This window comes from Oncorhynchus nerka, linkage group LG1 (assembly GCF_034236695.1).
Source record: "Oncorhynchus nerka isolate Pitt River linkage group LG1, Oner_Uvic_2.0, whole genome shotgun sequence".
Classification (NCBI taxonomy): Eukaryota; Metazoa; Chordata; class Actinopteri; order Salmoniformes; family Salmonidae; genus Oncorhynchus; species Oncorhynchus nerka.
The window spans coordinates 19,764,262-19,786,506 of NC_088396.1; the positions used below are offsets into that span (position 1 = coordinate 19,764,262).

General features: G+C 43.3%; 1 protein-coding gene across 3 annotated transcripts in view; it reads left to right on the forward strand.

Annotated features, from left to right (window-relative positions):
- Positions 1–650: 650 nt before the first annotated feature.
- The window catches only part of vwa8 (von Willebrand factor A domain containing 8), a 94,766-nt gene continuing 73,171 nt past the window's right edge, over positions 651–22,245 (forward strand). For 2 of the 3 annotated variants that reach the window (XM_065013025.1, XM_065013051.1), the window contains exons 1-13: positions 655–943; positions 1,392–1,469; positions 1,606–1,736; positions 4,177–4,287; positions 10,824–10,991; positions 11,093–11,257; positions 11,387–11,436; positions 11,532–11,640; positions 13,435–13,539; positions 13,616–13,759; positions 16,182–16,316; positions 16,645–16,722; positions 17,274–17,434. In XM_065013025.1, coding sequence (XP_064869097.1) covers positions 805–943; positions 1,392–1,469; positions 1,606–1,736; positions 4,177–4,287; positions 10,824–10,991; positions 11,093–11,257; positions 11,387–11,436; positions 11,532–11,640; positions 13,435–13,539; positions 13,616–13,759; positions 16,182–16,316; positions 16,645–16,722; positions 17,274–17,434 — 1,574 coding nt within the window. In that variant the 5' untranslated portion in view covers positions 655–804. Of the gene's footprint in view, positions 944–1,391; positions 1,470–1,605; positions 1,737–4,176; positions 4,288–10,823; positions 10,992–11,092; positions 11,258–11,386; positions 11,437–11,531; positions 11,641–13,434; positions 13,540–13,615; positions 13,760–16,181; positions 16,317–16,644; positions 16,723–17,273; positions 17,435–22,245 lie in introns of all 3 variants that reach the window. The other variant, XM_065013072.1, reaches the window with a different exon arrangement.

The window sequence follows — 22,245 nt, forward strand, 5'->3', positions numbered from 1 at the left end:
AAAACAAAATAAAAGTAACACAATAAAATTACATGACAATAACGAGGCTATAAACAGGGGGTACAGGTTACTTGAGGTAATTTGTACATAGGGGTAAAGTGACTATGCATAGATAATAAACAGCGAGTAACAGCATTGCAAAAACAGGGGGGGGGGGGGGGGATTTGTAAATAGTCTGGGTGGCCATTTGATTTGTTTAGTTGTTCAGCAGCCTCATAGCTTGGGGGTAGAAGCTGTTAAGGAGCCTTTTGGACCTAGACTTGGCGCTCCGGTACCTCTTGCCGTTCAGTAGCAGAGAGAACAATCTATGACTTGGGTGACCATGTTTTAGACCTTCCACTGACACCGCCTAGTATATATGTCCTGAATGTCAGGAAGCTTGGCCCCAGTGATGTATTGGGCCATACGCACTATAATTCCTGGTGGCACAACTCTTTCCTTCAGCTTAGGCCCTAAGGTCTCTTTCTTTTTTACGCAATTTCTTACACTATTACGATTGTTTCCCTATCTGTGCTTTTACTTACAGTCCACGTTAATTACATGCTAATACTTGCTAATAGGCGTAGATACTCGTTTACTGTGGAATTAGGAACTAGGTAGTTGAAGTGGTAGATGTGATTCCACTACGGAAGACATTTCTCACGGACGCATTTTGTTCATAATTTATTATCTTCCGCCAATTGAAAGGTTGTCGGCGTAGCTACATTATGAAACCAGCATGAGGGAACGTAGCTAACTGCTAAATAACAGACAAAACGGTCTTGTATTTTTGGATTCTGACTTCGATAACTTCTGTAATTCACCATGCATTCGCAGATCCTGTGCAAAGGCACGGCTGCGGCTGTGGCTGCGAGGAGAATGCGGAATATTTTAGGTCCTGTCCTGGGCAAAGGCGGCTGGACGTGGAATACTCATGAGGTCAAACTCCTCAACACATCGGCAGGTGACTGACCCTAGCTAACGCTATTAGTAACACTACAGGCTATTATCATAGTGTTCAACTATTGTTTTTGAGCCTAAAACCCCACTTTTGTCGTCTTTAAATATATATTTAAAATGGGCTGATGTAACAGGTTAGCAAGTTAGCTAGCTAGCCACACCATGGAAGTAACTACATTGTTAGCTAGCTGTCACCTCTCACCTACATTTCGTATGTTGCTGGTAGTTAGCTAGCTAAGTGTTTTACAACTACTGTAATCCAAGCTATCAGATTACACTGTCACATTCACATAACATGGTAAACTTCCCGAAACAAATCATCCCTAGTTAACGTTAGGCCTACTCCTTTTGGTTTTTACTTATGTGGCATTTGTTCCTGCAAACGTTGTATTAGTTTTGCGTGTGGCATCAATCACTGTATTGTACACAATCTTTGTTCTTCTGTGTGTCAGGTGACACAGTGAAGATAGGGGAGATATCCTACCAGCTCAAAACACCCAGGAACCCAGAGCTAGTGCCCATCAATCACAGTATGTAGCACCAGTGATATGCTCTACCTTCAATGCAATATATTTCTGTCTGTGTGTTGTGTATGTGAGAGAGAAAGAGCGAGAGAATGAATGAGACAGTGAGTTTGTGTTTGCATGTCCTTCCTTGTGTTTTTAGTGTCAGAGACCCTGCCCCAGACTGTGGTCCAGCACCTGCGTTGGATCATGCAGAAGGATTTGTTGGGTCAGGATGTGTTTCTCATCGGACCCCCTGGACCCCTACGACGATCCATCGCCATGAAGTACCTGGTGAAAACAAACACACACACTCACTCTACTAGTCCACTGAGCAATCAAATCAAATTTTAATTGTCACATGCTTCATAAGCAACAGGTGTAGAATAACAGTGCTTATGGTGCCTTCCCAACAATGCAGAATACAATAAGAAATATAATAATAGAAAAATTAATTGTAACACTTATTACACAATGAGCAATGATAGCGAGTCGATGTGCAGGGTTACGAGGACATTGAGTTAGATATGTACATATACAGTTGAAGTCGGAAGTTTACATACACTTAGGTTGGAGTCATTAAAACTAGTTTTTCAACCAATCCACAAATGTCTTGTTAACAAACTATAGTTTTGGCAAGTCGGTTAGGACATATACGTTGTGCATGATACAAGTAATTTTTCCAACAATTGTTTACAGTCAGATTATTTCACTTCATTTTATTTTATTTCACTTCACTAATTCACTGTATTATAATTCCAGTGTGTCAGAAGTTTACATACACTAAGTTGACTGTGCCTTTAAACAGCTTGGAAAATTCTAGAAAATGATGTCATGGCTTTAGAAGCTTCTGATTGGCTAATTGACATAATTTGAGTCAATTGGAGGTGTACCTGTGGATGTATTTCAAGGCCTACCACCAAACTCAGTGTCCCTTTGCTTGACATCATGGGAAAATCTAAAGAAATCAGCCAAGACCTCAGAATCTTTTTTGAGACCTCCACAAGTCTGGTTCATCCTTGGGAGCAATTTCCAAACGCCTGAAGGTACCACGTTCATCTGTACAGACAATAGTATGCAAGTATAAACACCATGGGACCACGCAGCCATCATACCGCTCAGGAAGGAGATGCATTCTGTCTCCTAGAGATGAACGTACTTTGGTGCGAGAAGTGCAAATCATCCCAGAACAACAGCATAGGACCTTCAAATCATATTTATTGGTCACATACACATGGTTAGCAGATGTTAATGCGAGTGTAGCGAAATGCTTGTGCTTCTAGTTCTGACGATGCAGTAATATCTAATAAGTAATCTAACAATTTCACAACAAGTACGTTATACACACAAGTGTAAAGGAATGAAGAAGAATATGGTAAAGCACCTTGTGAAGATGCTGGAGGAAACGGGTACAAAAGTATACATTTCCACAGTAAAACGAGTCCTATATCGACATAACCTGAAAGGCCGCTCAGCAAGGAAGAAGCCACAGCTCCAAAACCGCCATAAAAAGCCAGACTACAGTTTGCAACTGCCCATGCGGACAAAGATTATACTTTTTGGAGAAATGTCCTCTGGTCTGATGTTACAAAAATAAAACTGTTTGGCCATAATGACCATCGTTATGTTTGGAGGAAAAAGGGGGAGGCTTGCAAGCCGAAGAACACCATCCCAACCGTGAAACACGGGGGTGGCAACATCATGTTGTGGGGGTGCTTTGCTGCAGGAGTGATTGGTGCACTTCACAAAATAGATGGCATCATGAGGGAGGAAAATGAGGTGGATATATTGAAGCAACATCTCAAAGACATCAGTCAGGAAGTTAAAGCTTGGTCGCAAATGGGTCTTCCAAATAGACAATGACCCCAAGCATACTTCCAAAGTTGTGGCAAAATGGCTTAAGGACAACAAAGTCAAGGTATTGGAGTGGCCATCACAAAGCCCTGACCTCAATCCCATAGAAAATGTGTGGGCAGAACTGAAAAAAGCATATGCGTGCAAGGAGGCCTACAAACCTGACTCAGTTACACCAGCTCTGGCAGGAGGAATGGGCCAAAATTCACCCAACTTATTGTGGGAAGCTTGTGGAAGGCTACCCAAAATGTTTGACCCAAGTTAAACAATTTAAAGGCAATGCTACCAAATACTAATTGAGTTAATGTAAACTTCTGACCCACTGGGAATATGATGAAAGAAATAAAAGCTGAAATCAATCATTCTCTCTACTATTATTCTGACATTTCGCATTCTTAAAATAAAGTGGTGATCCTAACTGACCTAAGACAGGGCATTTTACTTGGATTAAATGTCAGGAATTGTGAAAAACTGAGTTTAAATGTATTTGGCTAAGGTGTATGTCAACTTCTGACTTCAACTGTAGGTAGGGGTAAAGTGACTAGGCAACAGGATAGATAATAGACAGTAGCAGCAGCGTGATGAGTGTGGACGTGCCGCTCTTTATCCATGCTGAAGCCTATCTAGGGTGTGGTGCTGTATTACAGGAGTTGCCAAACCTTAGTGAATTTCCAAAAGCTGTTCAACAGTAGCATAGCGCTTTAGTTACTATTACTAGTAATATAAGTTACTATTACCATGCAATAAACTATGTGATAACTAATTACTATTAGTACAAGTATACACTGTACAGCATTATTGAGTGTTTTTAAAGTGTTATGGAGTACTCTAGTATTAGGAAGTGTTCTAAAGTATTGTGTTGACTTCCCTGATTGGTTAGGAGCTGACTAAGAGGGAGGTGGAGTATGTAGCTCTGTCCAGAGACACTACAGAGACAGATCTCAAACAAAGAAGAGAGATACGATCTGGAACAGCCTTTTACATAGACCAGGTGAGTACCGTTCCTATGTCCGTCAGCCCATCCGTCCGTCAATCTATCTGTATGCACTATATAGCTATCCTATCAATGTGAAGTTCTGCAAAGGTGTTTTAAAACATTGGTCAGATATGTCAGTGGTGTGAACATTAAGACATTTAGTCTTTTGTCATTGCAGCTACATGCTGATGGTTATACGCTTTCTTGTTAAAAACAGCACTTATTTGTTGGTTTCCGATGAGAGCACCTCAATGATCAAAGCTCCACTCTCCAGCAGCAGTGGTTAGTTAAGCTGCTGTCAATATAAAGACCCCTTTCCTGGTTGGTTTATTTGTGGCTTGGTTCTACACTGGGATTTGCCAGGGACCACACGATACTATATCATGATGCTTAGGTGCCTATACGATATGTATTGCAAGCTTAGGTGCCTATACGATATGTATTGCAAGCTTAGGTGCCTATACGATATGTATTGCAAGCTTAGGTGCCTATACGATATGTATTGCAAGCTTAGGTGCCTATACGATATGTATTGCAAGCTTAGGTGCCTATACGATATGTATTGCAAGCTTAGGTGCCTATACGATATGTATTGCAAGCTTAGGTTCCTATACGATATGTATTGCAAGCTTAGGTGCCTATACGATATGTATTGCAATTCTATATGTATCACGATTTATCACAATTGTATATGTATTGCGATTCGATACTGCTATTTTATAGCGATTCGATGTTCCAAACATATTGCTCACTATGTCTGCTGCAGAGGGTCGAAAGAGAGCCAAAATAAAAACATTTTGATCAGTCATTGAAATAAAAGTGCTGAAAACATGTTCGCTCGCCATTTTAAAAGGAAGTTTGAGGCCAAACTATAGGAGGAGAAATACCAACGTTTTGGTGCAGGTACAACAGACTAGCGCTAGCCAACCTTAATAACTGCCTTTTTAGAGAATCGCTACTTGTAGTCATAGAATCAATATAATATTGCGATACTCTACTGTATCGATTTTCCCTCCATCCCTATTCTACACTAACCATCTAATGATCAGTGAGATCCACCAGGACACAGTCCATTCTGTGAGCTGGTGAGCTAGCTAGCTCATACATCTTCCATCTGAAAGCAGTATCAATGATTTCATAAAGATTGGATAGAATTTATGCGGACATGTTATTACTGACTTGTCACCAATGTTCCTGCTAAGCTGTGCGCAGGCGCGTAGCTCCCCAGGACTGCCACGCTGAAGAAATATCAGCCCGCTCAGAGATTGAACTTCAACTTTCTAGAGTTTTTCCCCTTAGTTAACACTATCAACGTTTCCCTTTACTGTGGGAACTGTGATTGAATCAACGCAGTATTAGCCACGTTCAATGCAACATACTGAAACAGAACAAACTATGCAACAGTTAGTATGCAAAACTAGCTATGCAAGAGTTTTTGTTGTAGGCAGAACGCACCAGTGTAGGATTCTGTTGCAATGATAGGCTCGACTCAGCCCATACTCTACACAGACCCGCACGGCATAACCAATCAGAGCTGCAGTGGGCCTATTTGCAAATAGACCATTGCCATTTATGGATCTGTGCCATTCACTTAGAACTGCACTGCGTCGTAAAATGTTATGGAATGCATTTTCTCCAGTGTTTTGATGGTAGGCCACTCTGGTAGGCCTACATTATGATCAAGTAGGCTACTGTAACTTAAAGCGGGTACAGCCTCAGTGTTCACAGTAAACGCGCAACGTTCATGTTTGCGCTCAGCAGACCTGAAATTTGCCCAGTTCAAATGATCTATTTTTTGGCTAAACCAATGCATGTTCCTTATTATTTAAAAAAAGATGGATGTAATTATATCTCTCAACCTGACCCAAATAAGATGATGGTTCAATGAGATGGATAAGAGGATGCATATAGACTTCAGGGCTCGACATTAACACTTGTCCGAGTTTTTAGTCAATGTAAAAAATATCTATACAAAAATTATAGGGAGTAATATTCATTTATATATTCATAATAATCAGGATGTTGTGTCCAGTGGGGTAAATGCAGATGGACGAACTCCATTCTGTTATTTGACCCATTTCTGGATGTGGAAATTATATTTTAGATGGTGTCAGCATAATTTTATTTTCATTAATTTTGGAGTAGAATGTCCTTTTAAAAAGTCACCAGAATTGAGCTTCTGTCCTTCTACATAGAAATTCTCACGGGAAGGATGCCCTAAGCAAGGGGAATTGGTCAAACTCGCATGTACAAAATGATCCTCTTTCACTAAAAGCATGATGGTCATGACTTTCTCACATGAAAGGGAAGGTTAACTTGGCCCCAGACAATTGCCCCTGCCGAGGTGCAGTTGATGAACAGGTGCCTTATTAAACCAATGCTACATAGGCCTACCATCTCTCCAGCACTTAATATTGGGAGCTGACAAATAAATCTGACCTTTGGAAAGCTGGGATTCATATCTTAGTTAGTTATCTTGCTTTGAAGCACCGGTAGCCTACTTTAGCCATTTGATCCCTGATTTATTGAATGAGGAATTATTTTATAAAGAAATAAAAAGTATATGGTTGTAATTGTGATGTTTTGTAGGATATGAAGGGTGGCCAACCAGCCTCCAGGAGAGAATTAAAGGGGCAGTGTTGTATTTTGAGACCGGCTTGAATATGCAAAAATGCCAATAGAAAGAGGGTCGCCTACATTTGAATGATGATAATACATTTTATTTTGTAAAGTGGTTCCTTGCATCATACAAAACCATTTTCAGTTCTCTTTTTGGCCCATTTGTGTTACAGATCTTCTTTTTGGGGGGACAAGTGACAATTAAAATGTTAATGTCAAGCCCTGTAGAAACTCATCCACTGGTCTCTACTCTGCCTAGAAACAGTCAGCTGGGTCACCATGGAGACAGGGTGTTAATAAACTGCAGTGATTCCCCCAGGGGAAGCCCTCGGATCATCCTCTCCCTGGGGTTCAGATGATAGACCCTCGATGATTGATCCGAGGGCCATTCAATCAGGGAAAACATCACCCATCCTGCAATAATTCATTTTTGCGGCCTACTTTATTCAACTAGACAATATGTAAAATGTATAATTTGCTGCAAGGATCAAATTGCTGCAGGAAGAGGCAGAGCAATGTTGCTTTTGTGGCCTACTCCTCTCCTCCTCCTCTTCTTCTTCCTCCAATGAAAACAAAGCAACCAGGATTAGTGTTTCTACCTCCTCTCCTCCCCCGCTTCCCCACTGGCCACCATCCATCCCATCAAAGAGAAAACAGGTTTCCATTGTTCCCATGGCAACAGGTGCTGAATAGCTGCACCATTATGGATTGAGCTAATTGGTGTCAACATTATTCACAAATAAGTCATTTACTTCAGCAATGGCTGTTTTGGCTAGATTTGTTTGTGTGTGTGTGTGTGGATCGGGATGCATAAAACTGGTTTTCTGTCAGGATTGGGTACTAGCAGAAGGGTGTGTTGATAAGAGCATCAGTGTATTCCTGTGGGCCTTGCGCTCATTTGGAGACCTATATTCAGGCTTTGTGTGTCAACCCATCTGCTCTCCCCTCTCCTCTTCCCTCTCTTCTCTCACTAATAGACTCCTCCAATTCAACATCCTTGTAGTCAGCATCTAATATAGATCCAGGGCTGGAAATAATCACTGTCCCCGGAGATTCTTCTGCCATTGAAATCCTTGGGCGGGCCGCCTAAGCATTTTATTGGGCCACCTGAGCATTTTATTGGGCCACCTAAGCATTTTATTGGGCCACCTAAGCATTTTATTGGGCCACCTAAGCATTTTATTGGGCCACCTAAGCCCAATTGGTGTTTTCTTAGTGTTATTTTTTAAAATATATTTCCGGCATAAAAATGCTTTAAGATATAAAGTATGTAGAAAAGTTAATGGACTAATATAATGTTTTTATAATATAATCTTTGAGAACTAACAATCACCAAAATTAAAGCTAGACAGTCAAGGAAAATTCCAAAAACAATGAATTTAGCAGTATGGATTTTATTATGTTTGAGCAAAATAACACAGCACTAGTCATGACAAAAAGCGTATTGCAGGATAATAGCTTTAAAACGGCAATATCTTATCTTAGCTCCATGGCAGAATATGTTAAATCGCAGGAAATTTGTTTTAAAACTGCAAAAAAATCTCATGGAGAAATGTGTGGAAGAGGCCCTCCCGAGTGGCGCAGCAGTCTAAGGCGTTACTACAGCCCCGGGTTCATTCACGGACTGTGCCACAACCAGCCGTTGACGGGTGTCCCATTGGACGGTGCATAATTGGCCCAGCGACGTTCGGGTTAGGGGAGGGTTTGGCCGGGGGGGCTTTACTTCCTAGCAAGGGGGGCTCATCACGTCCTAGCAAGTTCTTGTGGAGGGCCGGGTGCCTGCAGGCTGTTCACGGTATCCAGTTGAACGGTGTTTCCTCTGACACATTGGGGCAGCTGGCGGGTGTTAAGGAGCGTGGTTAGGCGGGTCATGTTTCGCAGGACGCGTGACTCCACTTTCACCTCTACCGAGCCAATTTGGGGAATTGCAGCGATGAGACAAGATCGTAATTGAAATTGGGACATTTTTGGAAATGTGGAATTGCAGGAAATTGGCTTAAAATTGCAAACATTTCTCTACACCATCTAGATGGGGGCCGCTCAAATATTCTCTCAAATTCAGCTATACCTCGCCCCCTCCATGCCAACCACCTAAGTCCCTTTTTGATCCAAAAAAAAACAACCTGGTCCTTTGAAATCAGGTCCAACTCTAATTATATTAAACATCCTCCAACCCAGGAGGCTAGTCAATCTGCAAATAGACATCATTACAGTGATTGGAATCTCACCTTCAATAATGACCTAGTTGGACCAATGAATGCCCTAGCCTTGTGCTTTAGCTTATTCTATGGCATGACAACAGGAACGGAGTGGCTGGAGTCGATTATGGGTTGTTGAGAATATTGAGTGCTACCGTACCATTTCAGTTTCAAGTAAGACTTTCTCTAAGAATCAAGGAACTTTTTGTTCCTGCTTCCTGTGACATAGCCTAACCCCCAGATCTACAGGTAACCACCAAAATAATGGAAACACTTAGTAAATGAGGGATACAAAGTCTATTGAAAGCAGGTGCTTCCACACAGGTGTGGTTCCTGAGTTAATTAAGCATTTAACATCCCATCATGCTTAGGGTCATGTATAAAAATGCTGGGCAAGCCATTATTTTGTCTACCATGGCTATACTCACATAGGATGAAAATGTCCCCATCCACAAGGTATAAGTGGTTACTGAATGTTTTGATGAGCATGAAAATGAAGTAAACCATATGCCATGGCTGTCTCAGTCACCAGATCTCAAACCAATTAAACACTTATGGGAGATTCTGGAGAGGTGCCTGAGACAGTGTTTTCCACCACCATCACCAAATGATGGAATTTCTTGTGGAAGAATGGTGTCGCAACCCTCCAATAGAGTTCCAGACACTAGTAGAATTTATGTCCAGGTACGTTGAAGCTGTTCTGGCTCAAGGTGGCCCAACACCCTGTTAAGACATTTTATTACGGAGTTTCCTTTATTTGGGCAGTTACCTGTAGCTATCAAGTCAACTCCAGCTACTAGCTAGCCAGTTCTCTTGCGTCTTTTCTCCAGCTTCCAGGCCATGTCCAACGCAAGGCAACAGTCCCATTGCTCTGTGGGGTTCTTATTATAAAAAGCCAGAGAAAGTATTTTGAGGGATGTTTTTCTTTCTCTTCCAACCATGTCGTCCTCTTCTGTATCAAACCCAAACCCAGCACAACACACACACACAACACACACACAAGGCCTGCTTATGGTTTTGCGTCCTCTCGCCATCCTGCGTCACTCCACATTTCTACCAATTATCTGATTAGAGTGTCCTCTGGGCTGAAAATGGACCAATGGTTTATATATAGTCATCTGGTTCCAGCTATAGTTTTTATGGTTGCTCTTCCCAGAGACCCGGGCCGTGTATTTACATGTAAACCTAATTATATGGCAACATCACTCTGTGGTCGGCCCAGATGGCTAAAGTTTCTTGCCTTTGACGTCAGAGCTGTTTGATTTGCCTACACACACACACGGACACACACACACACGGACACACACACACACACACACACACACACTCACACAGTTTTATCTTCTTAACACAATAGACCTATCACACGTCTGGTTAGGGTAGAATATAGCCTGTGTTAAAATAGCCAGACTGTTTTGACCCAGAAGGACATTCTTAGGAAAGCATTATGGTAGGTCTGTGTTGTTCAACGAAGGGGGGCAGTTTGACTATAAAGATAAGGGTAAACTTTTACGTAGTAATGTCGATATTGGAACATGGGTTGGGAAGGACAAGCAGAGGTAGTAGTGCTTGCAGATACACAGGGATTCAGGGAATAGTCCTGTTAGCCTGATGTGTGTCAATCAACTCATCAACAAAGCAGTCAATCGATCAACCAATAAAACCTATCAGTTCATCACATGTAATTTACAGTGTCTAGTTTATGTGTATTGTATAACTAAAGTTGTATTGCAGTGTGCGGTGCGGGCGGCGACAGAGGGCAGGATCCTGGTTCTAGAGGGGCTGGAGAAAGCGGAGAGGAATGTTCTCCCGGTTCTGAACAACCTGCTGGAGAACCGAGAGATGCAGCTGGAGGACGGACGCTTCCTCATGTCCTACCAGCGCTACGACAAACTACTGACGGTGAGACCTGTGTGTGTGTGTGTCAGCTGTGTGTGGGCGTATTGAGCAACGTGTGCTGCCCCAGCGTACAAGGGCAGTTGATTTAACCCTGTCCCCTGCAGGAGCACACCAAAGAGGAGCTGGATGCGTGGCAGATTGTGCGTGTGAGCGAGGACTTCCGGGTCATCGCCCTGGGACTTCCTGTCCCCCGGTACAAAGGCAACCCTTTGGACCCGCCCCTCCGATCCCGCTTCCAAGCCAGAGACATCTACTACCTACCCTTCAAGGTTAGAGCAACGATCCCAGATCAACTAGCCTATCCTACGGGCTATATTAATTACAGATGTGGGTAAGAAGGAGAAACACTTTGAAGCACCAGTGTCGTGTCTGATTACTTCCTATTTCTTCTCTCTCAGGATCAGTTGGAAATCCTGTACGTTGTTGGACCAAACGTGCCTGCCGAGAGGTAAAGACACACACACTAATGCTGTACAACTTTGAACAGAGTTATAATTTAGTAATAGCCTAATACGTGTGCTGTGTTGGCTCTTTGTATCTCAGGGTGTCGCAGCTGCTGTCGTTTGCCACCACTCTCTGTTCCCAGGAGTCATCCAACCTGGGTCTGCCTGATTTCCCTGTGGACAACCTGCCTCCTGCTCTCACAGTACTGGTAAGACCGATGGAGGGAGGGATGAGCGAAGCATGAAGGAGGGGGAGGAGAGGAGTGAGGGTATAGGGCTAGCCTTGGTCTGCCTGACTTCTCTGGGGACAACCCGCCTCCTGCTCTTCCAGTACTTTTGAGAAACATCTGGAGGGAAATGGATGTAGAGGTGAGGGACAAGGGAGTGAGGACATAGAGCTGCTTGACAGATATCCTTGGTATGGGTCTACTCCTCCACATTATTAAGAGTCAATTCACCCACCAAACAATCAATCAATTAGACAATAAGTCAACCAACTTATCAATCAATTATTTAGGCAATTTACACTACCAGTCAAAAGTTTGGACATTCATTCAAGAATTTTTCTTTATTTTTTACTATTTTCTACATAATACTGAAGACATCAAAACAATGAAATAACACATATGGAATCATGTAGTAACCAAAAAAGTGTTAAACAAATATATTTTAGTAGCCACCCTTAGCCTTGATGATAGCTTTGCACGCTATTGGCATTCTCTCAACCAGCTTCACCATATGCTGAGCACTTGTTGGCTGCTTTTCCTTCACTCTGCGGTCCAACTCATCCAAACCATCTCGAATGGTTTGAGGTCGGGTGATTGTGGAGGCCAGGTCATCTGATGCAGCACTCCATCAGCACGTCCTTTAGTGGTGGTTTCTTTGCAGCAATTCGACCATGAAGGCCTGATTCACACAGTCTCCTCTGAATAATGGATGTTGAGATGTGTCTTACTTTAACTATGAAGCATTTATTTGGGCTGCAATTTGAGTTTTAGTTAACGCTAATGAACTTATCCTCTGCAGCAGAGGTAACTCTGGGTCTTCCTTTCCTGTGGCGGACCTCATGAGAGCCAGTTTCATCATTGCTCTTGATTTGCGACTGCACTTGCAGAAACTTTCAAAGTTCTTTACATAATATGGACTTGGTCTTTTACCAAATAGGGCTATCTTCTGTATAACACCCCTACTTTGTCACAACACAATTGATTGGCTCAAACGCATTAAGAAGGAAAAAAATTCCACAAATTAACTTTTAACAAGACACACCTGCTAATTGAAATGCATTTGAGGTGACTACCTCATTGAGCTAGTTGAGAGAATGCGCAGAGCTGTCATCAATGCAAAGGGTGGCTACTTTGAAGAATCTCAAATATAACATTTATTTATTTATTTTAAATTTATTTTATTATTTTACCCCTTTTTCTCCCCAATTTCGTGGTATCCAATTGGTAGTGTCTACTGTCTTGTCTCATCGCTGCAACTCCCGTACGGACTCGTACGGACTGCTTCTTGACACAACGTACATCCAACCCGGAAGCCAGTCGCACCAATGTGTCGGAGGAAACACCGTACACCTAGCAACCTGGTCAGCGTGCACTGCACCCAGCCCGCCGCAGGAGTCACTAGTGCGCGATGAGACAAGGATATCCCTGCCGGCCTAACCCGGACGACGCTGGGCCAATTGTGTGCCGCCCCATGGGCCTCCCGGTCGCGGCCGGCTGCGGCAGAGGCTGGGCTCGAAACCCAATGCAGTGCCTTAGACCACTGCGTCACCCGGGAGGCCCCAAATATAACATATATTTTGATTTATTTAACACTTGATTCCATATGTGTTATTTCATAGTTTTGATGTCTTCACTATTATTCTACAATGTAGAAAATAGTAAAAATAAAGAACAACCCTCGAATGAGTAGGTGTGTCCAAACTTTTGACTGGTACTGTATATTCAGTTTCAACCAACCAACCAACCAACCCTTTCCCTGTTCCTGTGTGCTTCCAGGAGCATTTTCCCATGCTGTCGTCCCAGCAGCTAGTGCAGAGGCTCTACCCCTACCAAGCCATGTTGGGGAAGGAGGGCTGCACCGCCGTGGAGGGGGTTCTTAGTGTAAGAACACGCATGCACAGTTACACACACACACACACACACACACACACAGCTGACTGTTGTCGTCTCTCTCCAGAGGTTTGAGTTGCTGGACGCGTGTCAGCAGCCGGCTTCCAGTGCTGTCCTGAAGGTGGTGCCAGCGAACATAGAGCAGCCCGGCCAGGCGGGAGCCCAGGCTGACGTCACAGTCCGCATCACAGACAAGGACATCACCTTCCAGGTAACACAACCCCTTTGTGATTGTGAACCATTCTGTAGAGAAGGCTGACTACTGGGGCAGTGTGGGGTTTGGAGGAATGACATACCAGAGTTGAAAGAGATGTTCGGGTCCACAGCCATCTACTAGACGGTATATGGCTTTGGTCCTCAGTTCCAAGTCGCCTGGTCAGTGAGAATGGTGGCGTTATCTGCAGTTCGTTGAAAGCTCTTTTTTGTTGTGTTTGAACTCATGTGGGACCCTGGAAGTGTGTGTGTGTGTTTGATTTTCTGTGAGGCCCCATATCTGCCGGATTATGAGAGAAAGTGAAGTACGTAATATGGATTAAAGATGATGTGTGTTGATGTGTAACAAAATGGTGATATCTGGTTGTTTTTCTAGTTAATTTGAACTCTCTGTTTTCTTTAGCATTACTTGATTCATCTCTCTCGTTTTCTCTTTATTTTTCTCTTTCTCTCTATATATATACAGTGCATTCGGTCCTATTGAGGGGAAAAACAAATTCATCCATTTTAGAATAAGGTGGAACAAAATGTGGAAAAGGTCCAGGTGTTTGAATACTTTCCGAATGCACTATGTATGTGTGTGTGTGTGTGTGTGTGTGTGTGTGTGTCAAGAAAAATACTGTGAACCCTTTGGAATCACCTGGATTTCTTCATAAATTGGTTATAAAATTTGATCTGATCTTTATCTAAATTATAAAAATGATATATTATATATATATATACACTGCTCAAAAAATTAGGGAACACTAAAATAACACATCCTAGATCTGAATGAATTAAATATTCTTATTAAATACTTTTTTCTTTACATAGTTGAATGTGCTGACAACAAAATCACACAAAAATTATCAATGGAAATAAAATTTATCAACCCATGGAGTTCTGGATTTGGAGTCACACTCAAAATTTAAGTGGAAAACCACACTACAGGCTGATCCAACTTTGATGTAATGTCCTTAAAACGAGTCAAAATGAGGCTCAGTAGTGTGTGTGGCCTCCACGTGCCTGTATGACCTCCCTACAACGCCTGGGCATGCTCTTGATGAGGTGGCGGATGGTCTCCTGAGGGCTCTCCTCCCAGACCTGGAGTAAAGCATCCGCCAACTCCTGGACAGTCTGTGGTGCAACGTGGCGTTGGTGGATGGAGCGAGACATGATGTCCCAGATGTGCTCAATTGGATTCAGGTCTGGGGAACAGGCGGGCCAGTCCATAGCATCAATGCCTTCCTCTTACAGGAACTGCTGACACACTCCAGCCACATGAGGTCTAGCATTGTCTTGCATTAGGAGGAACCCAGGGCCAACCGCACCAGCATATGGTCTCACAAGGGGTCTGAGGATCTCATCTCGGTACCTAATGACAGTCAGGCTACCTCTGGCGAGCTCATGGAGGGCTGTGCGGCCCCCCAAAGAAATGCCACCCCACACCATGACTGACCCACCGCCAAACCGGTCATGCTGGAGGATGTTGCAGGCAGCAGAACGTTCTCCATGGCGTCTCCAGACTCTGTCACGTCTGTCACGTGCTCAGTGTGGACCTGCTTTCATCTGTGAAGAGCACAGGGCGCCAGTGGCGAATTTGCCAATCTTGGTGTTCTCTGGCAAATGCCAAACGTCCTGCACGGTGTTGGGCTGTAAGCACAACCCCACCTGTGGACGTCGGGCCCTCATACCACCCTCATGGAGTCTGTTTCTGACCGTTTGAGCAGACACATGCACATTTGTGGCCTGCTGGAGGTCATTTTGCAGGGCTCTGGCAGTGCTCCTCCTGCTCCTCCTTGCACAAAGGCGGAGGTAGCGGTCCTGCTGCTGGGTTGTTGCCCTCCTACGGCCTCCTCCATGTCTCCTGATGTACTGGCCTGTCTCCTGGTAGCGCATCCATGCTCTGGACACTACGCTGACAGACACAGCAAACCTTCTTACCACAGCTCGCATTGATGTTCCATCCTGGATGAGCTGCATTACCTGAGCCACTTGTGTGGCTTGTAGACTCCGTCTCATGCTACCACTAAAGTGAAAGCACCGCCAGCATTCAAAAGTGACCAAAACATCAGCCAGGAAGCATAGGAACTGAGAAGTGGTCTGTGGTCACCACCTGCAAAACCACTCCTTTATTGGGGGATGTCTTGCTAATTGCCTATAATTTCAACCTGTTGTCTATTCCATTTGCACAACAGCATGTGACATTTATTGTCAGTGTTGCTTCCTAAGTGGACAGTTTGATTTCACAGAAGTGTGATTGACTTGAAGTTACATTGTGTTGTTTAAGTGTTCCCTTTATTTTTTTGAGCAGTGTATATATATCGGTATCTCTGAAATTCAATATGCTTTAATGTCATGAATAACAAGGTCAGTGTTGCCAAAGCGAAGTAAACATCGACATCAATAAGAATATTAGCTGTAATACTCTCTGATTACAGGTCCCAGCAGGCACCAAGGCACCCCGCCCCCCCAACAGTAACCCCGCATTCATCAGCACCCCGAGCCACGCCCAGCTCCTGGCTGAGATGGTGCAGTCACACCTAGTCAAAGACATGTGCCTTATAGGGGCTAAGGTACACACACACACTGCTGCTATATACTATTTATTCACCTGCTTGACCAAGACACTACCTAATTTATATTTTTAAATACAGTCATTCTTGCATAGTACATTCATTATCTATACTGTATATCCTATTGTGTCCACATCAGGCTATTACCATGCATACTATACCTCTTATATTTCTTGTTATTTTTTACGTGACAAATATAATTGGATTAGATTGTTTTATTTGACACACGCACGCTAACCTCCGTCTAAGACGCTTAGTTACGTTTAATGTGTGTTAGTTTGCGTTTGCTACTTGGACAACATTATGACCGAGTCTTGTATGTTTTCAGGGTTGTGGCAAGTCAGTGGTTGCCAAAGAGTTTGCTGAGATGCTGGGTTACAGCATGGAGCCTGTAATGCTCTATCAGGTAGGAATACAGTACCTCCCAACTCTTCATTTGGAGACTGTGTGTGTGTGTGTGTGTGTGTGTCTGTGTGTTGGAGAAAACAACCCCTTGGCTGAGGTTCAGTTGTCCAGAGGTGCATCACTGAGATGCCACATCTTCCTCTTGGCAAAAGACAACTGGAAACATTATGTTCAACAGTCCGATAATGGAGTTTTGATTGAATGAATGATTGTCATGCTTTATTCCACGTTGATGGACTTGATAACTGACTGAGAGAGAAGGCTGTCTTTCTCAGACTACACACGCACATGCAGTTGTCCCTTCCATAGCAGACACATGGTAATGGGTCACTCATGGCTCTGTCCCAGGGGGTTAATTTACTGTATTTCACAGGAGCACATTCCTCACACAACTCACTGTGTGTGTGTGAAAGAAAATGTTTTCTTAGAGAGAGAGATTGTGTGTGTGTTACAAACAATATGTGGCTTATAGGTTGTCAGGATATGTGTGTTTGTGAGACAGTGGAAATGATTACAACACCTCATCTCTCTCTCTTTGTCACCTGCTTATAGGACATGACAGCAAGGGACCTGTTACAGCAGCGCTACACGTTAGCTAATGGAGACACAGCGTGGAGACCCTCTCCCCTGGTCACTGCTGCCCAGGAGGGCAAGCTACTGCTGCTGGACGGCATACACCGAGTTAACCTGGGAACCCTGTCTGTACTCTCCAGGTACATAGTCACTTACACGCAGTTGCAGGCACACACACACATGCAGACAGGAACACGTGCACACTCATATATAGCAAATCATCTACTAATAGCATGTCTACTGTATTACAGCTTAATGGCCACTGTGACTGGTCCTAGATCAGTCATCCGCTAATAAAGAGGTCTTCAACCTTTTCTTGTCTAGGGACCCCCTCACAGGCAAACCGGCGAACCAGAGACCCCCATCATATGTTAAGAAAAACGTTTTTTCATCAGGTGAATGATAACGGCAAGGAGAAGTAATCAACATTTTAAAATGAATAGATTTGGTGGATAATTTTTCATTATTTTGACCTACCCACATTATAATTGGAAAAGCAAGTGTAAACTCAACATACTCTATTAGCTAGAAAGGTAACGCCAATCCAGGGTTTCCATTAGGAACTTATGGCTCTAAACATTTGACCGGCAGCATTTTTAATTTACTGTACACTTGAGAAATGTATGGGAACCACATGCATTGGGAGCGTAACCTGATTGGGTCGTCCACCCACGGTGCTCAGAATGACAGAAACCACATGCATTGGGAATGTAACCTGATTGGGTCGTCCACCCACGGTGCTCAGAATGACAGAAACCACATGCATTGGGAGCGTAACCTGATTGGGTCGTCCACCCACGGTGCTCAGAATGACAGAAACCACGTGCATTGGGAGCGTAACCTGATTGGGTCGTCCACCCACGGTGCTCAGAATGACAGAAACCACGTGCATTGGGAGCGTAACCTGATTGGGTCGTCCACCCACGGTGCTCAGAATGACAGAAACCACATGCATTGGGAGCGTAACCTGATTGGGTCGTCCACCCACGGTGCTCAGAATGACAGAAACCACATGCATTGGGAGCGTAACCTGATTGGGTCGTCCACCCAAGGTGCTCAGAATGACAGAAACCACGTGCATTGGGAGCGTAACCTGATTGGGTCGTCCACCCACGGTGCTCAGAATGACAGAAACCACATGCATTGGGAGCATAACCTGATTGGGTCGTCCACCCACGGTGCTCAGAATGACAGAAACCACATGCATTGGGAGTGTAACCTGATTGGGTCGTCCACCCACGGTGCTCAGAATGACAGAAACCACATGCATTGGGAGTGTAACCTGATTGGGTCGTCCACCCACGGTGCTCAGAATGACAGAAACCACATGCATTGGGAGCATAACCTGATTGGGTCGTCCACCCACGGTGCTCAGAATGACAGAAACCACATGCATTGGGAGCATAACCTGATTGGGTCGTCCACCCACGGTGCTCAGAATGACAGAAACCACATGCATTGGGAGTGTAACCTGATTGGGTCGTCCACCCACGGTGCTCAGAATGACAGAAACCACATTCAGATTATGGTAGTTCATATTTGCAGAACATGCAAGGGATCGCAACGGAGTAACGAATTCTGATGTGCACTTTGAAGTTAGAATAACTGTCCACATTTCAAACAGCAAAATCACTAACCTGTCTACTCTACCCCATAGAAGAGAAGTTGACTTTTTACATAAAGATGTTTTTTTAAAAGCAACAGATCAGAACGTTTAGCTTAACATGCTGATAAGCTATTATTTCTTTACATTAAAAGAGCAGCAATGCGCATAAGGCAGTAGGCTACGTGCAAATGTTTGTTCCATAATGCAATTAACGGGAAAACACCATTGGGAAGAAAGAGGGGAGCTCTAATATGCAACAACTAGCATGGGTTGCTAATATGACTAGGATTGTGCCTTTGGCTACTGTACAATGAAATAATTTGATATGAAATAATTGCCCCACGGATATGATCGAGTTTGGCTAGGCTACTTTGAAGTGAGGTAGGCAATGTAGTAAAAGAGTTCAGGTTTCAAACAATTTAATTTATGTTTTCAAAATGCATACTGCCTCCAGCTCTTTGCAAAGTGGTGTGTGACTCGCGGATGAATCCTGCCTTCTATTGCAAATGCATGTGCTGTTTGAGTTGCTGTAGCATCAACTCTTGTGCTGTCTGACAGACTTTCTGCTCTGTATGCTGTAAATTCATTCCATCAAATGATGCAAATTAGACCGATAAGCAAGACAAGTCAAATGTATTTACATCGACTAGTATTTCCATCTATGAATAGGCTAAAAAGCATTATTCTGCCATGGGATTTGACTTCTCTTGGACAATTGGCCAGCTCAATTTTGATTTATCCACTTTTCAACCACAACAAAAATGCGGCCAAAAGCTGGCTATTACCGGCTAATGGAAACCCCGCTCCAAACACATATTAGCTAAGAGCAGCTGTTTTAGCACGGTTAAAGGGCCCAGTGCAGTCAAAAACATGATTTACCTATGTTTTATATACACTGAGTTTACACATTAAGGACACCTGCTCTTTTAAAAAATGTATTTATTGAACCTTTTATTTAACTAGGCAAGTCAGTTAAGAATACATTCTTATTTACAATGAAGGCCTACTGGGGAGCAGTGGGTTTAACCGCCTTGTTCAGGGGCAGTTCAACAGATGTTTACATTGTCAGCTCGGGGATTCGGTTACTGGCCCAACGCTCTAACCACTAGGCTACCTGCCTCCCTTTTCTTAACATAGACTGACCAGGTGAATCCAGGTGAAAGCTATGATCCCTTATTGATGTCACTTGTTAAATCCACTTCAATCAGTGGAGATGAAGGGGAGGAGACGGACTTTTAAGCCTTGAGGCAATTGAGACATGGATTGTGTAAGTGTGCCATTCAGAGGATGAATGGGCAAGGCAAAATATTTAAGTGCCTTTGAACGCGGTATGGTAGAAGGTGCCAGGCACACAACAGTTTTCTGTGTGTATCAAGAATGGTCAACCACCCAAAGGACATCCAGCCAACTTGACATAACTGTGGGAAGCATTGGAGTCAACATGGGCCAGCATCCATGTGGAACACTTTCAACTCCTAGTTTAGTACATGCCCCGACGATTTGAGGCTGTTCTAAGGGGGGAGGGGTGCAACTCAATATTAGTAAGGCATCCTTAATGTTTTGTGTGCTTAGTGTATATTTCCACACTAAGAGGTTGGAATATTACTGTGAAATTGAGAAAATTATGATAATGCCCTTTTATTGTAAGAACTGTTTGAAAAGGCCGCCTGAAATTTCAGCCTGTTTTGGTGGGAGGGAGTTTTGGCCTTCCATGGTGACATCACCATGCGGTAAATTAGTTAATAGACCAATAAGAAGACAGTTCCAAACCTCTTTGCCAATAACAGCTCATTTTCAGTTTCCTCTTCCCGACTCAGACAATCCCAGTCAGTCCAAGCAACATTTTTGCTTGAGAAATTGCTCTTTGCTAAGAAGCCATTGTTGTTGCTTTTTGACCATTTTCATTAAAAACAATCACAGTAAGGTACTTAATTGTTACCCAAGAAATGATTTGATATTGAACTAAAAACGGCTGCGTTGGACCATTTTTATATAAAGGTTAGTTGTGTGGCCAAAATGTATGTAACGCTTTATTTAGATAGTCCATCTGTAGATTCTCTGCAGATGTTCAGTTACATTTCAACTATCTACTAATCCTGGCCCTAGCCCTAACCGTAGCCTTTATCCTAACCTCAACCTTTATCCTAACCCCAACCTTTATCCTAACCTCAACCTTTATCCTAACCCCAACCTTTATCCTAACCCCAACCTTAACCTTTATCCTAACCTCAACCTTTATCCTAACCCCAACCTTTATCCTAACCTCAACCTTTATCCTAACCCCAACCTTTATCCTAACCCCAACCTTTATCCTAACCCCAACCTTAACCTTTATCCTAACCCCAACCTTAACCTTTATCCTAACCCCAACCTTAACCTTTATCCTAACCCTATCTTTATCCTAACCCTAACCTTTATCCTAACCTTAACCTTTATCCTAACCCCAACCTTAACCTTTATCCTAACCCAAAACATAACCCTTAAGTTTACTGTATGCTGCCCAGTCAAAACAGTTTGAGCATATAGTATGTTATTTTGTTATGTTTTGTTATTTTTGGTGTTTTGCAGAGTTTTTTCTCTGGCTCTTCCAGCACACAAATTTTTTTGGCCCCTTCGTTTGTGATTTGTAGGGATTATTACATTTTTTCACCTGGGAAATACTGCACCAAACATCTTAGTTAGATGTAAAATTGCGCGACTAAGACCTCTGCAAAAATGTCTAAATGAATGACAGATGTCTTCATTTATCTTAGATTGATTCTGACTATTTTGAGGAAGTGTTTTTGTGTTAATGCCTACGCCTAGCTGAGTTCTGCTAAAAGCAAACCCGAACCTATGTATACGGACGCCTTTACCCTAGCCCTAACTCTAACCTTAACCCTTATCCTAGCCCTAACCTTTACCCTAGCCCTAACTCTAACCTTAACCCTTATCCTAGCCCTAACCTTTACCCTAGCCCTAACTCTAACCTTAACCCTTATCCTAGCCCTAACCTTTACCCTAGCCCTAACTCTAACCTTAACCCTTATCCTAGCCCTAACCTTTACCCTAGCCCTAACTCTAACCTTAACCCTTATCCTAGCCCTAACCTTTACCCTAGCTCTAACTCTAACCTTAACCCTTATCCTAGCCCTAACCTTTACCCTAACTCTAACCTTAACCCTTATCCTAGCCCTAACCTTTACCCTAGCCCTAACTCTAACCTTAACCCTTATCCTAGCCCTAACTCTAACCTTAACCCTTATCCTAGCCCTAACCTTTACCCTAGCCCTAACTCTAACCTTAACCCTTATCCTAGCCCTAACCTTTACCCTAGCCCTAACTCTAACCTTAACCCTTATCCTA